General features: G+C 49.8%; 4 protein-coding genes across 4 annotated transcripts; all 4 read left to right on the top strand.

Moving 5' to 3' along the window:
* Window positions 1-1,411: 1,411 nt before the first annotated feature.
* TGAM01_v206884 (hypothetical protein) lies at window positions 1,412-2,843 on the top strand (the record flags this gene model as incomplete). The annotated part of the gene is made up of 5 exons (XM_018804359.1): window positions 1,412-1,654; window positions 1,719-1,944; window positions 2,017-2,104; window positions 2,173-2,426; window positions 2,476-2,843. 5 exons carry the CDS (start codon window positions 1,412-1,414, stop codon window positions 2,841-2,843), a joined length of 1,179 nt encoding a protein of 392 aa, XP_018662474.1.
* A 1,644-nt stretch (window positions 2,844-4,487) lies between these two features.
* TGAM01_v206883 (hypothetical protein) lies at window positions 4,488-6,028 on the top strand (the record flags this gene model as incomplete). The annotated part of the gene is made up of 2 exons (XM_018804360.1): window positions 4,488-4,703; window positions 4,793-6,028. The coding sequence occupies 2 exons, from the start codon at window positions 4,488-4,490 to the stop codon at window positions 6,026-6,028; spliced, it is 1,452 nt and encodes a 483-aa protein (XP_018662475.1).
* A 5,665-nt stretch (window positions 6,029-11,693) lies between these two features.
* On the top strand, window positions 11,694-12,350 carry TGAM01_v206882 (hypothetical protein; the record flags this gene model as incomplete). Its single annotated transcript, XM_018804361.1, has 1 exon — window positions 11,694-12,350. The coding sequence occupies one exon, from the start codon at window positions 11,694-11,696 to the stop codon at window positions 12,348-12,350; it is 657 nt and encodes a 218-aa protein (XP_018662476.1).
* Window positions 12,351-13,506: 1,156 nt separating this feature from the next.
* Window positions 13,507-19,969, top strand: TGAM01_v206881 (GTP cyclohydrolase II; the record flags this gene model as incomplete). Its single annotated transcript, XM_024549970.1, has 3 exons — window positions 13,507-14,628; window positions 15,251-15,687; window positions 15,751-19,969. 3 exons carry the CDS (start codon window positions 13,507-13,509, stop codon window positions 19,967-19,969), a joined length of 5,778 nt encoding a protein of 1,925 aa, XP_024405279.1.
* Between the last annotated feature and the right edge of the window lie 1,167 nt (window positions 19,970-21,136).

Genomic DNA, 21,136 nt, shown 5'->3' with positions numbered 1-21,136 from the left:
AGAAACACACAGTTTAAAAGCTTCTTTGTGAGTTCTAGTAAAATAGATCACTGCAATAGGGTCCTAAAATTCGCAAATCATACTTACTCTATACAGAGTGGCAGTCGAAAGTAGTGAGGTCGGATTACGGTGCCGGATGGGGCTGCAAGTTGTCAACAGGTTCCACTGTGCTAGAAAACATGCCAAGCAGTCGCCAAAGAAGTGCCCTTGAACTATTATCCTTTCTCGAGTCCTGGAAGCATAAAAATTCTAAGTATGAAACGCGGTATTCTCTAAGAGATATACAAAAACCCCACAGTATAATAAAGACCTCGTATAAAAAGCGGTATTTCCGGTTGGCTATTCCCAGATGTGCAAAGCGTTGACGTACTAGTTATATCTTGAAGTCTAGCTGGCAGAGGCTGCAGAGTCCTACAAAATAACAGGACTTCACCGATTGTTACTACATATGACAATATAGCGGGCAGCATGAATAACGTCATGAGCACGGGAAGAGGGCAGCTCAAGGCTCGCATCCGGCTAGTTTAAGTGCCAACTGTTGGTCAGAAAAAAAGGGTATACCAAATAGATATGTGCGTATAGCACCTATAATATGTACACCCTTCACACAGTTTGGCTTCTCGGATTATCTGTGTATAATCTTGCTGTTTGTGCTCAGGATCTTTTCATCCTCAGTTTTTCTGTCCTCCATTTGAGTGCGTTGACAAGCTAGGAGATTGCCGCTTTTAGGGCCTAGACGTTGGCACTATGTAAAAGGGAGCACTAGCTCTATGTACTCTAGTTTTTGAGCTTTGTTTGACTAGGCACGGCCTAGGACGGCCTAGGACCATTGGGTACGGTACCTATCTGATGAGAGCTGGGGTTCGGGACAGGCCCTGGAGGGAGCAACGAGCTACAAGTCTTATATCTGGCTACAACCTGGCTCCTTGTAAAACTCATCCCTTTTGCTCAATGGCAGTTAGAGTCCATGCTGTTACTATTCTTGTCCTGGCTGGATGACATTCATGGGGATTGTAATGCCAGGCACTCTCAACTCCGCCCTCTATACACCCGGTGGTCTATCAGCTCTGACAATGCAGGAACAGCACCATAGGTCTGTCACGTAGGCGTTCGCCGTTACGCGTGTCCGGACCAGGGACCGGAGGATTTGATGAGCGGACGCGGATCTTTTCCAGATAGGAAGCTTCTCGTTTCGCAGTACTGTAGCGGGTAATACTTCCATTCCGCGGTACCCCTGGTGAGCAACAGTACCGTAGCAATGGCCGGGCCACTAATAATGGAGAATTTCGGGAAGGCTGTTATAAGTAATACTTGGATACCTCTAATTGTGAACCGTGAACTGTCGGCTGCCAATCTTTGTTGCTTTCCCACCGATCGAAGAGGAAGCCGTCGTCCCGAGCTTCAAGTCACCATGTCGGCGTACTTTCCGTACACTCCGGAATTCAATGGACTCACGGGACAGCAGATTCAAAAGATTGCTGACTCTCAGCATCCAATAAAGCCCGCAGGCGCTGGTATCGCCATCCAGGGAATTGTCTACACGACGGCAATCTTGTGCACGGCAGTCTTCAGTCTTCGAGTATGGGTACGGTTTATTCGACGAGAACAAGGAAGGCCGATAGGCATCGATGATTACCTGGCTGTCGGAGGATTTGTATGGCTTCCCAAAGATACTGCAGACGGCGAATGCTTGCTGACAGAATATTCTTCCATTGCAGGGTCCGTATCTTCCCGCCTGTGCTCTCGCCATCGCGGGCACATACTACGGCGTTGGAGCTCCAGATGATGCCGTCACCCCGTTTATGAAGATCAGAGCCAAGGAGCTGCAGCTGTTGTACGAGCTGATCTACTTTGGATCTTCAACACTCACCAAATTTTCCATTGCCTTTACCATTTTGAGGATATGCACAAAAAACCGCTACAGATTTGCTCTTTATGGCGCGAGTAAGTATTTCTCACCAACGTGGCAGATTTGGTCTGCCTCTTCGAGTCCATCATGCTGACGAGTCTCGACAGTGGGAACCATGGCCCTCACTGCATTCGGTGCGCTCATCTTTCTCTTCTCCGACTGCAGACCATTTGCAACAAGATGGAATCCGTTTTTGTTCGTACAGCCTGCTTACCCATCCAATGCTTCCAAAGACTTTACACATTACTAACTCCAGTACCTAGGGGAAAATGCTGGGCTCCGGCGCCGAACGGGTGGTTCATCATGAGCTACATCGGAACATCCATCCAGGTCGCCACGGACTGGGTCGTCGCCATCACGCCGTTTTTCATCGTGCGTAACTTGCAAATGAACCAGCGGAAGAAGATTTCAGTCTGTGCAATTCTCGGTCTCGGCGTACTCGCCAGCTTTGCAGCCATCATGCGTATTGCCATGTATCCCCAGACGGACGAGAGATACCACCCAAAGGACAATTTAGGTAAGTGCACTTCTTCCTTGTTGTGATCGACCTGCTAAACAACGTCCAGTCAAGGAAGCTCAGCTCGTCATCTGGTCGCATCTCGAGGGCAGCTTTGGAATTATTGCCTGCAACTTACCGCCTCTGAAACAGCTCTTCAAGGCATACTACCGAGGTTCATCTGAAAGGTCGGGCAACCAGTCTGCACCCCTATCTACTGGTGGACGGGGGACGCAGCTCGGCGACCTGGACGCTCAAGGCAAGTCGCACATGAAGGCCGGATCTCGCAACACCTGGAACAGAATCTCCGAGGACGACGATACCTCCAGCAAGCACCATATCATTCGAGAAACCGAGGTCAGGGTCGAGACGAGCAGTGTCGACCCCAGAGAAGATCGGCATGACCAGTGGGAGACAGACGTGAAAGCCATTGTTTGATCAGCATTTATGATATGCCTATTACGTTAAATGTTTGTAATTAATTCATCAAAAAGACATTAGATTTCGTGCCCAGGGCTACAGAGAAGCAGGCATAGGACACTAGAAAGGAGGAACTTGTGGGGTTTCACCTGTATTTACAAAATACGGCAGACACCCGCACTTTTGCGATTGCAGCAGCAGCTGCTACTACTACTACTATTACAGTAAAGGTAATAGAACATGTCACGCAATTCTCCCCATCTGTGCACTGCTGGGACGCTCCACGCCCCTCTTTCCACGAGAGAAAGAACCCGCAAAACTGATAGCTGACACAAACTACGCATAGCTTCGTAAACATACCCTGCTCTAATCGTATCCAGGAAAAAAAATTGTCGCAAAATTACACGGGCTTGTGCTGCGTCCAACAGCACGTTGTATCCAACGGGGCGTTGTTGCCGTCGGATCAGAAGGACAATAATTTGCGTGCCGTAAAGGAGACAGCCTTACTATGCAGGAAAAGCAAGCTTGGAAAGACTTGGCCCCCCTTTTTCTTCTCCGCCAAGTTCTGGCGTCGGTCCACTCCTCCATAGTGCTAGTCTAACCAAGCGGATCGACATCCGGAGAACAGTCCCAGCTCTGAACCACCCCAAAGGAGATTTTCTCTCTCATCTGCCGAGTTGACATGTGAATGGGTACCAATTCCAGGAGGCGTTGTTGGCAGGCTCTGCCGTGTAGGATCGAGCTAGAAGACAAACTAACCCCCAAGCGAGGTCGTTGTAGAAATATGTTGTCTCACGGCTGTTCGTTGGGAGGGGCGGTCTAACCCGTAGCTAGAAGTGTCAGCTGTTGGTTCGACAACGCCAAGATCAAAAGAGCAAAAGCCCCGCCAATCATCTTCAACTGACCCCGGCCTCGGATGAGATGCCGGGCAGGGATACCGAATGGGGTATTACAGCAGACATCAATGGAGTGTCACTGCCTCAGGCGTTGTCTGTTTTACTTGCACATTGCAGGACTCTACGGACAGACTACTCCGTATCGACGCCCTATGAACAAGTACATACGAGCCACAACCTTGTCTAATATTCTTAAAACGCCCGTTACACGGTTCATAAAGGCCGACAGGGGCATTGCCTATCAAATGCCCAAAACGGCAAAACATGTTGCCTTTGATATCTGTGCCAGTGGAACCTGCAGCGAGGCGTCTAGAAGAATTTGAAAGCCATTCCTTACTGAAATGGCTCAATCGTACAAGTATGTCTCGTCCAAATAGATATCTACATAAGACGCAGCTAATTAACATGTACCTACGCTTTGCTATACGCGTAGGAGTCAAAACTGGCTCACTTCAGCTTTGGCAACTCTTGACAATTCATACATGCTGTAAAACTAGCCCATGGACCTGGGCACTGTAGAAAAGGATAGAGCTAGGCTTTAGTTATCCAGGTACCAGGATAGAAGAGCCAGCAGCGGCGTTTCCAGCCAGTATCGCCGACATATATATTGGCCTGCAAGCTAGTGCGGCAGACTGGGAGCCCTTTGACGAGATGGTTCAGTTGGCACTTTGCTCTTCTATAGCATCGACACGCGACGTCATCTTGTTTGGTTCACAACCGAAAAGCCTCTCACGGTGACCTTTACGATACAATACAGCAGGCCAGTATGGGTATCTTTGGACGAGCCGCACCGGCTCACGTGGAGACCGATAAGGTCATCCCGTTGGGCTTCCTGGACAATAGTCCGCTAATGACAAGAATTGTCCTCTACAACTTGATGGTCTTCGATGACGTTCTTGATCCCGAGAAGCTTCGAGATGCCCTCGACCGGCTGGTGCAAAGGCCAGGCTGGGGGAAGATGGGTGCTCGGCTCCGAAATAATGTAGGTTTTTCTTTCTCTTGCCAAATATCTCAAATATCTCGAAGTGAGCTATGTATGGACAATGGAGAATAGCATCTGACCATGACCAGGCCAAAGGCGTAATCGAATATCACGTCCCGGCCGTCTTCTCTCACGAACGTCCAGCCATCGGCTACAGCCACATCGAACATGATATGAAGAGGGAAGACCACCCGTTAGCAAGCAGGCTCCCCAAGCCAACAACCAACGCCGGCGCAACAATCGTGGCAGACCCCGATGAGTTTCTACCGCTGGCCAAAGGGCCCGACTGTCCAGCTGTCGTCGACGACTACCTATACTCAGACCGGCCCCTATTCGGCCTCCACATCGTCTCGTTCACAGACTCAACGCTTGTCACGCTGCACTGGCTGCACGTTGCTTGCGACACGCTGGGCAACAAGGCCGTGATGCAGAACTGGATGCTGATGCTTCAGGGGAGAGACGACGAGGTTCTTCCACAGGCCGGCTTCGACAGCGACCCCTGCGCCGACCTCGGCAAGTATCCCATCGAGACACACGTGCTCGAGAAAGAGCGCATGTCCAACGGCGCCATGGCGGGCTGGGTCTTCAACAATCTGGGCGATCTGGCGTTCCGCGCAAAAGAAAACCGCATGGTCTGCCTGCCCGGCGCGTACGTGGACAAGATGTACGAAACCGCCATGGACGAGCTCGCAAGCCAGGCCGAGCTGAGCAAGAAGCCCTTCCTGACCGAAAACGACGTCCTCACAGCCTGGTGCACCCGCATGGCCCTGAGCCACCTCCCACCAGACTCGGACACGCCCGTCACGGTCCAGGTGGCGGGATCAATGAGAAAGGCGCTCAAGGTCGACCTGCTGCCCACCGACCAGCCGTACGTCTCAAACTGCTTCGGCTTCATGAACGTGCTGCTCCAGGCCGGCGAAATCCTCAACCACCCGCTCAGCTACACGGCGGCCAAGATCCGCGAGGCCATCAACGTCCAGCGGTCGCGCGGCCAGCTCGAGGCCTACTGGGCCATGTTCCGCGAGCAGTCCGTTGCGCTGCCGATATTCTTTGGCTCGAGCCGGACTCATCAGCTGAGCTACTCCAACTGGACCCGGTCGGACCTCTTTAACACAGACTTTTCTGCCGCTGCTGTTAATCCACGCAGCGAGCCGTGTCTGCCGTCGTATATCAACCATAGCCAGATGCCGTTTCAGTTTGGAGAGGGCTTTCTCTTCATGGGTAAGGACTCGAAGGGTAACTACTGGATGTGTGGATACCGTGTTAAGGGGAAGTGGGCGGAGATACAGAAGACGCTGGATGCTGAGGCTAGGGCCATGGCTTGATGAGTTCATGTTATTCAATCATGAGTAAATATGTTTTTCCATTTTGCGACAATGGGGAGGAAATTGTTGGTCACCGCGACCAGGTGTCCTGCGCTAGATCTTGCATCATGCTGAGGAAGTCTGACGACCTGTTGAAAGATTATCTTTGAGCTTCATACATGTACACGTAATTATCCATGTAATGTTTCTACCGGGCAAATCGCTTTCATAGGCTGCAAAGCGTTCCCACAACTTAATATATTGAGCGAATAACAATTGGCGATTCTGTTTCACCTGGTACCTCAGATCGTAGTGGCTTGAACATTTTAGGTAAGCATAATTGGGCTGGAGTGAGTGAAAAGGTTAAAAGGTGGAAGTGTCGGATATATGGGTTGGAATTTGTTGATGTTCTCCGCAAAGTGAAATCATATAATCATGCTCACAGTTGGAGATGAGCTAGCATCAAGCAAGCTTTGGTGATCTGCGATATAAATGAGATAGACGAAGCTATATTCAGGAAGCACGTCATGCTCTCCCATAGTCTCCTTACAAACGTGCAATCTAGGTTTATTTTTCTGACGTGTGTTTGCAAAACTTACTCTGAGTGGCGCGGTTTCTGACACAGAATTTGGATCATGCAACAACCGGTGGCCGCGAACGTGGTATATTATGCAGAATTGCCCCTGAGTTCTCAGTTGAAAAGGTTCAAGGACTCATCATTATTACTTCTTCACATATTGTCCACGTGTAATCACAAAAATGAGTGGAAATAACAGCACTGCCCCCCCTTCTTTTAGCGACGTATGGCGAGTAACTATTACAGGGAAGAAAAAGAATGAAGTGAGCCAAGAAGAATTCGCTCGCCGATATGCCCTTCATGGAAAATTGGCTGGCCCCCTAGCGGCGAAGTATAACTGCATCTCTTACCGCCTGGTATGGCCCGTCACGACGAGCGTTCAAGTAATTATTATTGACAACGAATACCACTAACGCGCATGAAACACTTTAGCATCAGATACGTGGCTCTCACGCAGCGGAGCTCAAAGAGAAGCTTGGTCCAGAGCTTTCGTCGCAGCTTGCGATTGGCGATATAGATGGAGTGAGCACTCTCGTCTTTCCGACTGCCAAAGATTTAGCTGGATTCATGAGTGACCCCGATTATGGCGGGAAATTGGTTGCGGATGCATCTGAATTCGGAGAAGTGGCTTCAGTTCAGTTTTCTGTTGGTGATGAGCTGGTTGTGGTAGATGACGGCAAATTCGTGTTATAAACTTGCCAAAGGTTCTTCCAGCTAGCTAAAACCATTGAATACTCTGTTCAATTGCTCATACAGCGTCAAACGCAATCGATTGTAAGCTATGCCGTCAATGTGTGCCTGCCACACTTACCTATTTCCGCAATTGGTTGAATATGCCGAATAAATGACCATCTCACCAATCTGAATTTTGCTACTGCATATTCATCAGCCTGCTATGACGAATTCTGATCAAAGAAAGATTCTGCAATAATGTGTGTCAGCAAAATTGCAATTGAAAATTCCGAAATTGGTTACTGCTGCAACTTTGAGGCTGAACCGGAACTTCCGGTGTCTCAGCTTTGCTGCGATTACGGAGGTAGAGACTTGCTCTCCAAACCACAATTCCCGACAGACTGGTGCTGCCACTACTAGTACTGCGACTTGTTTTTAATTCGTGCATTGTGATTAGTAACCGCGTTGCTGCTGTTAGAATTCCCATTTTTTTATTTTTTTCTTACTATGAAGGCACAATGATGGTGGGATTCAGAAAGTCCTCATGAGATGGCGTGGTCGAAGGTGATGATCCGTCAACTACGACATATCTTTTGTCTCATATTCCATTTCCAGATTATATTACCAATTTAACACAGCGTTCAAGATTATTTTAAAAAAAAAAAAAAAGTCCGGACGTCGCCACAGGATCGAGAATCATTGACTCCTTTTTTGATGGGCCAGGAGATGACTGGCCTGAAGTGGCTAATGAAAGTAGATGGTCAAAAAAGACAAAAGTTGACTACCACAAGGACCAACAGTAATTGATATAGCTAGAAAAGAGAAAAAATGAGTCTACCGGGATGGGGAAATTGGCCATGACTGTATTTATGGAGAAGCTTGTTTTGGGTCACTCAATAAATGCCCGAAATCTTGATCTATATCTTCTGCTGATAGGCAGACTCAAGCAAATCTTTTCTGACGATACGATTTCATCTAGCAATAGATCATGCTCAGTAGACTACTGTTTCTGTTAGACTACATTTTGCGTCAAGAGATATAAATGCTATGGTATACTGATTCTCTACCAGTAGTAGTAAAGCTTGATGCCTGTGGAAAGCTTCTGCTGGACGGGTATCGAATGGAAGGTCTTATCTGCAGCATTGCGCTATCTTGTGCTTCGTCTTTAACCTCCTCTGATTAACCTTGATTCCTATGCTATTTACTGGGTACCTTACAGCCGCTGTTACAGCGAATCCATATTCATGTGGCTCTATCTTACGACTCCTCCACAGCAGAGCACGGTTGTGCGTTTGACAGAATTGACCCCACTACGCCCACATCACTGGAGTCTACGATGTTGCAGAAAGCATTCTCCATATCTCATTAGTAGCCGTTGTACCGTTCTCAGAAACTTGTAACCGATCTAGTTTCCCCATTAACGTGATCGACCTGCCAAATTTATCGTGGGACTTGGGACAGTGCCCTCCTGGTTAGAGCCCTGAGGTAGTCTAGGGGGGGAACTATCTGAAGCATTCGTTGGAGAGTGGGGATCTACTTAGGCTGAACAACTGGTCAATATGATGAACTCCTGATGGATGGTCTTCTTTAAGGCATTGATCGGTAATGGCGAGGTGTCTTTAGAGAGATGAGACAGAGCTAGGTACGCAATATGTGCCATGTTCGATCTGAGATTTTGATAGCCGTACGCCTCTAGGACCTCTAAATGTGTTTCTGAAACAAACTACAATCTTTTTCAGACTGGAGTTCTTTGTGGATATTGTATATGTATTAGTGCAGCTAATGTTCGCGGATCGAGGTAACTAATGTTTAAAGATCGAACGATAGGCCGCTAATTATAGTTGGATCTGCTGGCAACTCGCTCTACTGACGGTTCCGGTACTTGAGTCTCCTCATTTTGGATGCATAACATTGTGTGCATAAATTATGTCAACATACTAGGAAACCGTACCGAAGCATGTTAAAGGCTCCGAGTGTACCTGCCGTTGAAGTAGTCGAAGGTTGTCGCTATACCGATCGATATAGAAACCGCCCACATAACAAATACAGCAGTAGATTTAGACAGGTTTTGAAGAGCACAGACAACAAGATCGTCTGGTGTTTCTGGGGTAGACGAGTCTAGCCGTGAAAAGCAGGGCCCTCCCTGTATTTTCGTCGCGTTGGCCATGAGATCTAAGATCAGATACTAGATCTGGCACCAATTTAGGCCAAAGCAGGGTATCCCTGGGATGGAGACCAATCCATCGGACAGGCCGGGGTCAGCGACTTCTCCAGCTTTTAATAAGTCTAAACTCATAAATCTATTCAGCTTCATAATTTTGACAATCTAATTACATGCTACTGTTAGTGGACTCTGATTCTAGGCAATTTCAACGCTTTCATCTTCAAAACTACCGTGGTAACCCACTTGTGCTGTATGCCTAGTAGCGGGAGGATGGATCGTCGAGAATTCGCAACTCCAGAAGAAATTTCATCTGCTGATGACTAAGTAGACGATTCCATGGTGCCTAATACTTTTATCGCTCATTTCGGCTCTTCCTCTCTATACCCGGGCTCCACGATCGTGATGAACGAGCCAACTACCCCAGTTTAACATCGGGGATTTCACTAGGCATCGATGCTACCGTGTTGCTCTAGACATCTCCGCAGCACAGTGTAGTCCACTTGGGAGACCTAAAAGTCATTCACTTCAGCTGTGATTAGCCACACTCTCGGCTGAATAAAATCTCTCAGTGAAAAATAGTTTTTAAAAAATCTTTCTAGAAAAAAAAGGAACCAGAGTTATGGGTACACGTCTATTCAACCGACTAGACCCACTTACTCGTTACAGACACTGGGCGTGTGAAGAATTGTTCGAGAAGATTTCTTTAGAAACAGGAGGCAATTTTGCATATAATTTAATGTTATGACTAAGATTGATAGTGGCTATTGTTTCAAACATAGGAAAGCAAAAAAAAGGCGGTAGAATTTTTCTTTGGCTTCGAAATGTTCTTTTGCCCCTGGGAGGCAAGAAGAGGCTTTGTTAACAATGAGTCTTGGGTCTCCGAAACCCCAAACTGGATTACCCACCTTTTCTGGAATCTCCTGAAAATACGTGACGCGGCGTTATACGCATGCCTTAACAGTAAGACATTACGCTTTAGAGTCCTTTTGTTTCTGAGCGTTAGCTAAGGAAATAGTGGTTCTGACAAGAGGTGGTGGCGTTTGACTCGCCCACTTTTTCCGATTCAACGGCGAGCGACCCCCTCGCGGTTCAGAATTTTCAGCGACCAACGCCTTTGGAAAAATCTGAAGAATTTCCGAATTTGTACAGTCGTCCGAGGAATGATTCAGGTTTTGATCCGGAGTTTTCTATCCTAGTTGTTGTAGTGGGACAGGGCGACTCAGATGGTCTACGTAGCAACTTGTTGAGCGCTTATGGTGTAGTCTGAGTGTGTTTCACCCCTTGTAAATCCCAGTGATCGACAAAGGTAAAAAGAAAAAGACGTTTCATATGAAACGTTACGCATGACAATATTTGCTACGGAAATACTTCAATTTGCATGCGTATGACTGTTGGTGTCGACAATTGATCCGGCTGTTGTTCGGGCAGTCGAGGAAAAGCCATTTCCTATTGAAGACCATATCCCCGAATGGGCTCAGTTACCGACTTCGGAACTCATCAACAGCAGGCGTTTGACTTTGCAAAGACCCATCAAAACCACTCTTCGCACGCGACCACCCTTTCACAACTGGGAGCTGAACACCGACTGCCCGGTAGAAGCACGTGGAATGGGAAGCCTTGGGTTCGAGGGGGCGCCGCGTACCTGCTTTTCCCCCTGGCCATGCCGCTGTCAGTAGTCACCACCGGAACACACAACGTGAGCCGGCCGGTTCGGTTCCTGGAGCCAAGCTCTGTTTAGTTTAGGTGAGCCATTTAAATTATGGACCAGCTTTTCCCACAATGGAAGTCTGTTGCCAGAGAACGCTAGCTCTAGGTTGCCACACCGAGTCACCGTGAATGTCCCGAGAGAGTGGACTATGGAATCTCAGCAAACTCGTCGACACTGTGGTGAAGATGGAAGCAACCAACGTCGACCCGCAACCCGTGCGGCGCTCCCTGCGTACCGTCGGACCGTTGAGGGAAATCGGAGTCGATGGGTTTGAAATCTCTTCGACTTGCGGGGGAAGATGGGTCGCGTCCATATGCCCAAGAAGTGTATAAATAAGGGCGTTGATCCCTCCCTCGAACAGAAGAAATCATCACTCACTCCATTCTACAAGACAAACAGTCTCTTATACAATCCTTTGCTTCGATTCATTCCTTCATATTGAAGCCTGTGTGTTCATTCCTTTGCACACATATATCCCACTTATACAACTCTTCGGTTAGACAACCACTTTACAACACACACTCCCTCTTTATACAAGACATTTAACTTGTCAACAACATTCAAAATGTTTGCTACCTTCACTGCCCTCCTTGCTGCCTCGGCCGCCTCTGTCTCGGCCGTTGCCATCCGCGGTAACAGCGGCAGCGCCAGCATCACCCCCCACGAGCAGTACTCGTCCTCCATCGGTGTCCTGGGCTGCAAGATCAACACCAACCGCGTTGCCTACTGGCCCATGGGCGTCAACTGCGACAACATCTGCGTCAAGGTCACCAACGGCGACCGCAGCCTGCACCTGCTCAAGATTGACCAGTCCGGCGGCGCCCACGACATCTCATACGATGCTTGGAACTACCTGGGCTTCGGCGAGAGCGCCTCCTCCAGCCCCCACACCGGCGGCGGCATCAACATGGACTACGAGTTCGTCGACGCCAGCGAGTGCGCCGGCCTCATGCACGGCGGCAAGCTGGCTCTGTCTGCCTCCAACAGCATGGACTACGTCGCGAGCTGCCTCAGCGAGCCCAACAGCTGGGTGGCCAAGAACCACGAGCTGGTCAACATGGCCGATCCCCTGTGCAAGTACGGATACAACGAGGTCTGCTCTCTCGATCTTCAGAAGAGCAACCAGCCCAGCTGCCCGCACACTCTTGGAGCCCAGCACACTCCCACTGGCGAGTCTGTCACCAACATTGTCTACGGCACTGGCAAGGCCCAGTCTGCTTAGGTTAGAATGTTGATTTTTGGGGGGGTATCGATCTAGACATGAACATTAGATATAAAAGTACCGGTTAGAATAGAGTAGAATGAAAAGTCCATTATGAATCTGGCAACCATGGCTTTGTCTTGCACCAATTGATGTGACTGTAAGAGGACCATCTAGAAGCAGTTTAGCTTCTCGAGTCCAGTCTGCTGCTTATGTAAAAAGAAGAAAAATCTAATGTCTGGTGAATAGTAAGCCCGAGTTCCGAAAATGACGTCTCAGCTCACACAAAACAAAATCGGAGGCTCGGCTTGGTCGGGTTGAATCCGCAGTGCTGCTGCTGCTGATGCTTATTCATGCGTGGTGCTTATTTGCATCTGAGCATCTGCATGGAGAAGCGCTGATGACGGCATTGTAGAAAAAGGGTCCAACCCGCGCAGCTGCTAGCCTAGACAATTGCCTGGGGAACTGCGCTATTGTGTCCATGACTCTCACGCAGATAATTGTTACAGCAATTGATATTCAACAGATGCTTCCCATGATGCATTGATTTACCTTGCACGTGTTTTTAGATATTCCCGCTGAACAAGTCGCGGGGGACAAACTCCGCAGCTATTGCGCTGCCCACGCGCATTATTGGCTTCAATCTGTGCGAGACGCCGCCAGGGCCCACCGCTGGCTCGGGATTCCATCTCCATGTCTCGCCTCGGGCCAGTCCTTCGGTCGGCTTCTACGCGGGTTCTTTTGGGGATCCTGTCTCTCCGAGGTTGCAGCGGCCGCCCAGCTACTAAAGGCTGTAGTAGCATTGAATGGAATTAATTGTATGGCATGATCTACACTCTGTACGTGTCCTCTGTATTACAGAAGGATTCAATCCAGACGTAATCGCATCCATCCGCGCAGATTCTCGGCGCATCAAGCGAAGCACCGAAGCTGCGCTCTCCGGGCCGCCGACCCCACCGTTAGACTGACTTAGTCATTTTGCGAAAGCATCACCGCGCAAATTGATAATCACCATCAAACCTTCGCGCGCGCTTGTTTCTGCGAATCGAGGCATCGCCGCAGGCTCAGATAAGACGGTACGTGGCTGCATCCAGCAATTCCTTGGATTTTTATCGTTGTTCTCTTTTTCTTTTTCGGTGCATTTCTTCTGCTGCGCTCCTCGGCTTGTCCACTAATCATGCCCTCAGCTCTCCCGACTCAGCTCGTGCGACCCACGCATCCCATCATCTCCAAAATGCCGTCGAATGCGACATCAGGTGCCGGCGACAGCGCCCAGCTGCCCTCCTTCTACTCCCCCCGAACAGCGGCCGCCGATACTCCCCAGAGCCGTGATGGCCAGCCCATCGACGAGCTTTCGCTGCCACCCAGTCATGCCAGCGCCTCATCGGCCTCGCTGCCGCCCCCGCCATCGCTGCTATCGCCGGCCTTTACTCCCCCGGCCACACCGGGAAACCAGACTCCAACAACCGCCGGACTGCGAGGAATACCCGTCGACAGCTCGATTCCATCCGGCGGATGCGGCAGCAAGAAGCCCCGGTTGCTAGAGACGCTGCCCGAGGTCAATTGCGTTGTCCGGGCCCGCATCCCCACCGTCAACGGAACCGAGATGTTCCTCCACCTTTACACCAACAACGTCGACAACAAGGAGCATTTGGCCATTGTTTTTGGCAATGATATCCGGAGCAAGTCGCTGGATGAGCCCCGCGAGGGCGAGACCGAAATGGACCGCATGATTCGAGGCGCCTACACAGGCCGGCTGTTCCCAGGCCGGACAACGAGTGGCATGGGCACTCCTTCATCCGAGTCCCAGCAGGAGCAGAACCAGCCCCAGAACCCGCCGTTGGTGCGGATACACTCAGAGTGCTATACTGGAGAGACTGCGTGGTCGGCGCGATGCGACTGCGGCGAGCAGCTTGACGAGGCCGCTCGACTAATGGCTTTACCCGGAAACAAGGCTGGCGGCATCATCATATATCTGCGACAAGAGGGCCGTGGTATTGGGCTTGGTGAAAAGCTAAAGGCTTATAACCTGCAAGATCTCGGATCAGATACAGTTGAGGCGAATCTGCTACTGCGACACCCAGCCGATGCGCGAAGCTACGGCTTAGCCACTGCCATGCTCATGGATCTCGGCCAGACAAACGTGCGCTTGTTGACCAACAACCCTGACAAGGTTCGCGCTGTTGAGGGGCCAAACCGAGAGGTTGTCGTTAAGGAGCGAGTGGCCATGGTGCCCTTGTCATGGAAAGGAAAGGGTGGCTTCAGAAGCCAGGAAGTGGAAGGCTATTTGAAGACAAAGGTATGAGTCTTTTCCTCTTTCCTCTGATGATCAATTATCGAGAAAAATGTGCTAACAAGCTATGCAGATCGAAAAGATGGGCCATATGCTGGACATGGGATCATTTCCTCACTAAGAGACTTGGAACCAAGTTGGAGAAAGCGTTGGCAACGAGAACGACGACGATGAATTTGTTTGAGTATCGGGCATGGGCATACTTGGAGTTAATTTGTTTTTCAGGCTGCAGGATGGAAATCGTGATTGTCAGCTGTCATCTGATGTTATTTGGCACGTACATATACCATATATCCAATTCGACTGAGCTGAAGGGGGTCCAGTCGAATATATAACTGCTGGTTAGCACTATTGAGCGACAAGAAAAAGAGTGGTTCATCTGAACCAGTAGATGGAATAAGAAAAAATAAATGAATAATTTGACCAAACTAATCTTATCTTCCTTTGCCAAAATCCTTCTCTTCAATATTGCAGGTACAAGGAAATTGACCGCCGCAAATGAGGCTACACGACCGCCACTCCACAGCGGCGGCTCCACTAAAATTTCAGCAGCAAGGCAGCCAAACAGCTGAAGCGCTTCTGACGGCACGCGCCAAGGCAGCGCTGCACAGGCTCATTTTTCCACCAGATCTACCTGACCAGCTGCGATCTCGCCAACCCAGCATCTCGTGTCTCGTGTTTCTGCCTGCGCTGCAAACATTCACGCTTCTCGATTCACGCTCCTCAATCCGCGATCCTCGACTCCCTCTCGGCTCAGAGGCAACCAACTGGCCATGCAGCTGCACCTGTCGAGTCGCTGAAGATGCAAGCTCAGGACATCCGCCTGCGGCTGGTGATCCGTCGCCACGGACTGCCCGAGATCAAGCTCCTCTGGCCGTGCTCCTGCGCCGAAGACGTCACCATCGCCAAAGTCTTGGAACAGGTCAACGAGGTCGTTCCCCTCGAGAGCGGCGAATGGGGCCTCGAAGACTACGCCGTGGAGCTGGAGGATGGCAAAGGCGGTAGCTTCGAGTGTCTTCACTTCCAGCAAGTTGGCCGCATTTTGAAGGACGAAGATCAGGTCATGTGAGTGTCGCCCAAGCTGTTTTTTTGGCTTTGTAGTATGGATTCTAATATCTTTTCGCTTAGTATTCGATCTCTCCTCACCGGCGATTTGAAGCGACGGCGACTCAGCGGACGACACCAGATCTCTGACGATGGGAGACACTTGATAGACGGCCTCGCCTTTGGCAGATCTTGGTTAAGAACTCCTCGCGACCGCCCTCACATCGACTTGCCGCCGCGAAAACGTGTTCGCTTCAGCAACGAGGATGAGGATGAGCATGAAGAGCAAGAGCAACTTCTGCTAGATACTCTGCCTTCTTCTCGGTACGGAATACCCAACAACGTGCGAAACATATTCGATGACGACAGCGATGAGGACGACGACGAGGACGAAGCGTACCAAGAGTATCCTAATTTGAACGAGCACTTGGAAGATAGTGACGTGGACGACGATGATGAAGAGGAAGACGATGACGAAGATCTCGAAGAAGAACTGCGCTTCCTGAGGCAAGATGACGCCCCCGTGTCCGGCGGCCGTCTGCCTCGTGATCTTAGGAATATCGGACGGTGTCTTGATCCGCTTGGAAAAGTAAAATTAGATACTGATACCGTGAGTGAAGATGGACAAGATGGAGGAGACGATTTCTCAAACAACGCAATAGCTGCTCATGGCTATGCGGGCGTGCCCATCGATATGCTTGTTGCCGTGTTTAGATTGGCGTTTTCAGAGTTATCAGACGAAGATATCAGATTCGCCCTTGCTCGGACAAATAAGGATATGAGAAAGACATATCTGTCGCTGACAATACTTCAGAATCCTTCTCAAGACTTTGATCGGATGATGGATGATGCGTCTTTCATTCTTGCTCATGAATCTCTTCAACAAGCCAAAGAGACCACCAGTGTCATCAATGGACTCGACGCCAACAGATTGCGCATTGAGAGTGGCGTGAAAAAAGGACCATTGAAGCCGCTTATTCAAGAAGTCGAAGACTCTGAAGAGATTGAAGACTCGGAGTTTCTCAGAGAATCTCAGTTGAATGGTGGGGTCACAATATCTCTCCCGACGTCGAACCAGAACCAAGACTTAAGTAGCGACGATACTTCCGAATCAGACTTTGAAGAGTCGGAATCAAACTCAGAAGAGGATACATCATCTGAAGAAGAGAGTGAATCAGGCTCTGAAGACGACTCTAGCGATGCCTCTGGGAACAGCAGCTCCTCCGGCGAGAAAGAAGACCGAGGTCGTGCCAGCACTTTACCGACAGCAAACACGGCTCCTAAAAAAGCAAATGATGCCTCGTCAGAGGAAAGCTCGCCTATTGTTGACATGACCGGCAAAGCAACCTTACGTGCGGGGAACAGCAAGGGCCGCAGCCGCGATGCTCGTGCTTCTGCAAGCTCTTCCAGCGAGAGCAGTAATGACACAAGCGATTCGGACTCGACAGAGGAGTCAGACTCTGAATCAGAATCAGAATCCGAGTCGGGGTCGGAGTCAGAGTCAGAATCCGAGTCTGAAGTAGAAGAAATATCGTCGAAAAGGCCAGTAAAGCCAGCACCTCCAACGCACAGAATCCAGGACGTCACGGCTGCACCTGCCACTCAAGCTCAAGTAACTGATACACCGCCATCAGCTGGCCTGACGCGAACTCAAAAGCGAAATGCCAGAAGGAAACGTAACAAGGTCTTTAAAGAAAGCGGCCTTGAGCAGTCTCGGTTAACAAATGGCGACAAAGATGGTGCCGCACAAGATGACTTTTTGGCACGAAAAGAAGCTCTCTTAGCTGCGATCCTCAACGAATCTCCCAAAGACGGCGCAAAAATCGGTGAGGCAGAGATGGAAGATGCTCCTCGGCTTATTCAGGTGCTGGAAGACCAGCCACATGCGACAGAGATAAAGATCAATAAGGCGACTGAAGCGGAAACATCGAAGCCGAAAGATACGCCGAAAAAACGCTCAGCTCGCGTTGACGTGGGCGCAGGCCGCCGGCTTCTATTTGGCGCTCTAGGCCTGAAAGCCCCAACAACCAAAGCCGACGAGCAGAAAATCCGTGACAGCCTCATGAAAGATGTGAGACCCTTGGTCAATCCACGCGCTCTGCATAATGGTGACGACGGCAAGGCCAGTGAAAACCCGGTGGGGGATGAAGACCCTGAGGCTTGGAGAGAGAAAATCATCTACAAGGCTGTGGAATGCTGCCACGAGGACATGGTACTCAGTGAACCACCATTCCCCTTTGTCCAACGCTGGGATCCTCAGCAGAAATATCAGACTATGCGAAAACGAAAGCGCGCGTCGGAGAACTACCAAGCCGATACTTCGTACGACGACTCCGCCTTCTACTACAATGCTCATGAACCGGAACAAGACTACTACGATGGAGATGCCGGAGAAACAAGCAAAAAGAAGAAGAGAAAATCTGCAAACCGACAGAATGATACTTTGGATCAGGATGAGCAAGACGTGACTCTCAACTACGACGAGCCGCCAGTGAAGAGCAGCCAGTTTACGGACCTGGATGATCTGCCATCTTTGCCCCAAGATATCAAGGCGCTGCCGTTGCTAACACCTGAATCAGCCCAGCCTGGGATGGTCATTACCTGGAATCAGCTCCTCATGTCGAAAGCTACGAAATGGCAGCCAGAACTGTTACCGATTACGGGTATCATCATTCCTGGGGGTGAAGATGGTAGCATTCATGTCAAGTTGGCTAGACGAGACCGCGAGAATAACGAAAAGATCTACGACGAGTTCACCGGAAAGCGAATATATGACAAATTCGAAGCTCCAGATCTGGATGAAGCGAGCGGTGAAGATGGCGAGGAAGAAGAGGACGACGGCTTCAGGTCATTGCAGTGGACGGAGATGCTTGAGCCTCGCATTCTGCAACAAGCTCCTGTGAACGGCAACGCGGAGGCGGCGGCTACAGAGGGCGAGATGCCATCAGGGCATGACCAGGTAAGCGAACTCCAACCAGAGGTGGATGCTTTAGAGGGCCAGCCCAGTACGGATCAAGTGCGGGCAGCTGTTGAAAATGATTTGATGCACGACTCTTTTGGCACAATACAGTCTGGTCAACCATTGCCAAGACTGGATGCCTCCATGTCCGAAGTGCAAATTAGCACTGCTAGCAACAGCTTCGAATTTGTTGGACATTTGAACAGCAATAATATCGCAAACCCACCAGGCGCTCAATTAGGCCACGCGTTGACTGCTGCAGCCAATCCCTCAAATAGACACTCTGCAAAGTCGAATTGTTTGGTAGAGCGAGAAGACGAAGCAGCTGCTGACCAAGAGGAAGAACTAGCACATAGCCTAGCGAATGCCGTGGCAGAAGGCACCTCGAACTCTCATACGCCCATACCGAAGATGACAGAGCCGTCTGAAGATCAAGGAGGGGAGGAAGAAGGAGAGCAAGCAGGAGGAGGAGAGGAAGGACAGCAGGGAGAAGAACAGACAGCTGGACAAAGTGGTAGCGCAATCCATTCCGACACAGTCATCGCCGCATCGCAGTTTGATATTCCTAGTGGGCGACAACCGCGGACGGCATTTTCCTTGGAAGACGGTCTGCCTCACGGCACGTTGATTCCCGAAACATTGCTACATCTACCCGAAAGCACAGCACAACCAAACGACTCGAAATCGCAGGCGTCCAGTTCTAGCAGAAGCAGCCCGTTTCCGTCGCTTGAGGAGATATTCATGTCTGCTCAGCCCACCCAAAACTCGGACAGGAAACTGAACATCTCTTCATTCTCTGCGAGCCAGGTCGCTGTCCCTACTCAGGATATGGAATACGAAGAAGCTATGCGCAAGCTTGATGAGGGAAACGAGTCGGATCACTCTCCCGAGCAGAAGCAAGAAGAACAAGATACAGTGGACAGCAAAGTATTTCCCAACGCAACGCAACCATCGGTTCGCACGCGGGTTGCAAATGAAGAGCTGCCGGCGCTATCAACTTCTCTATCTCAGCCGGCGAAGAAGATGGATGACCAAGCGCCGTTTGCTATACCGGATGGAAGCCAGGTCATTGTTCTAAGCTCCAGCCCATCCTCAAGCGCCGGCGTGCCAACAAATGAGAGTAGGGAGCCGGAGGTTGAAAGACCCAGTCCTACAAAGGCAAAAAGAAAGCTGCCCACTGGTCCCGGGTGGGTTAAGAAAGGCACCCGGGACGAGAGAGATGCGCTGAGTAGCCCCAGAAGGACGGTAGGGCTTTCATTGAGGGCCAGCCGTCGAGGACGATCAGAGGCAGAGGCACCGCTTGTTAGCGCTGTGAATAAATACAAAGGGCGAAAAGGGCGGTAGAAGAGGGTTGGCGGGGCAGATGGCTGTCGAGTAGACGATGATATCTGAGAGATGAGAAGAGAATATCGTAGTATATCATGTTGTAAATCATGTATCAATGAAGAGGGCATATAGGATAGGACTGGCAGCCGATGGCAAGAGTCACCAAGATGGCTTGTTTGCATTGAGTTTGCGCGAGCGGCATTTGTTGAGCGAGCATATTAGATGTGTCATTTCTTTCTCATAATCTGAACTCAATGTATGACAATTCACGACTACAGATTGATTGTAATTTATCTTGTTTCATTGGCCGTTGCCGGGTTTCATTCTGTGACGGATACGATGTCGCGCTGCATGCAAATGACGCTACCCGGTCGTGGCTCACGCTCTTCTCCCTTGCTGCTTCAACTCTACAAAGGGGAAAAGAAGAAGAGGGAAAAAAAAGAGAAAAGAAGAAGAGAGGAAAAAAAGAGAAAAGAAGGAAAATAGAGGTGGGCAATTCTGACAGCGTTGAGTGCGCATTCTGAATGGCGCAATATATTGAACTGAGATTCTCGGCAAAGTTCAAAGTTAAATGGCAAGCGATGGGGAACAAAGTGGGAATGAAATGCACAATTGACTTCCGGTCATCCTAGCACGCTTCAGCCTAAGCAATGGGCGGGACGCAAGAGCTGATGTGCAGCGGCTACTCCGTAGAGCAAGCAATTAAGCGGCGTGCATTGGAGGATCGTCGGCCAACCATTTTCAGGCGGGAGAGGGGCGATTTTGGGGCCAGCTGAGGGTGCTGGATCGATTGGATGGTGAGATCGGCTGCGATAATACAGCGCCTTTCGCTTTTGTTTCAGTACACAGAGCATAAAACACATATAATATTTGTTTAATGCTGAGACTCTGATGTTGAGGAAGGAATTGGCATTCCATGGTTTTGGTTCTATTTATGATGATAATGGTGGTGAATAGGGGTGGTAGACAATGGAACGTTGACATGTAGGGTCCTCTGGTGTTTAGCAGCTTACATGTGCATTTATACGGGAAAAAGGAAGGTAACAAAAGGCGGGCAGCGGGAGATTTGTTGAGCACGAATGGCTGACTGGCCGATCCATTGTTCGTATTTTGTTTTGTTTTATTTTCTTATTAATTTTGTTTATTTTCACTGCGCTCGTACTTTTTGCTGCAGCTGCAGGCGAT

This window comes from Trichoderma gamsii, assembly GCF_001481775.2.
Source record: "Trichoderma gamsii strain T6085 chromosome Unknown Scaffold_24.2, whole genome shotgun sequence".
NCBI lineage: Eukaryota > Fungi > Ascomycota > Sordariomycetes > Hypocreales > Hypocreaceae > Trichoderma > Trichoderma gamsii.
Note: the sequence above shows the minus strand (reverse complement) of the source record. Positions and strands in the feature narration are given on the sequence as shown.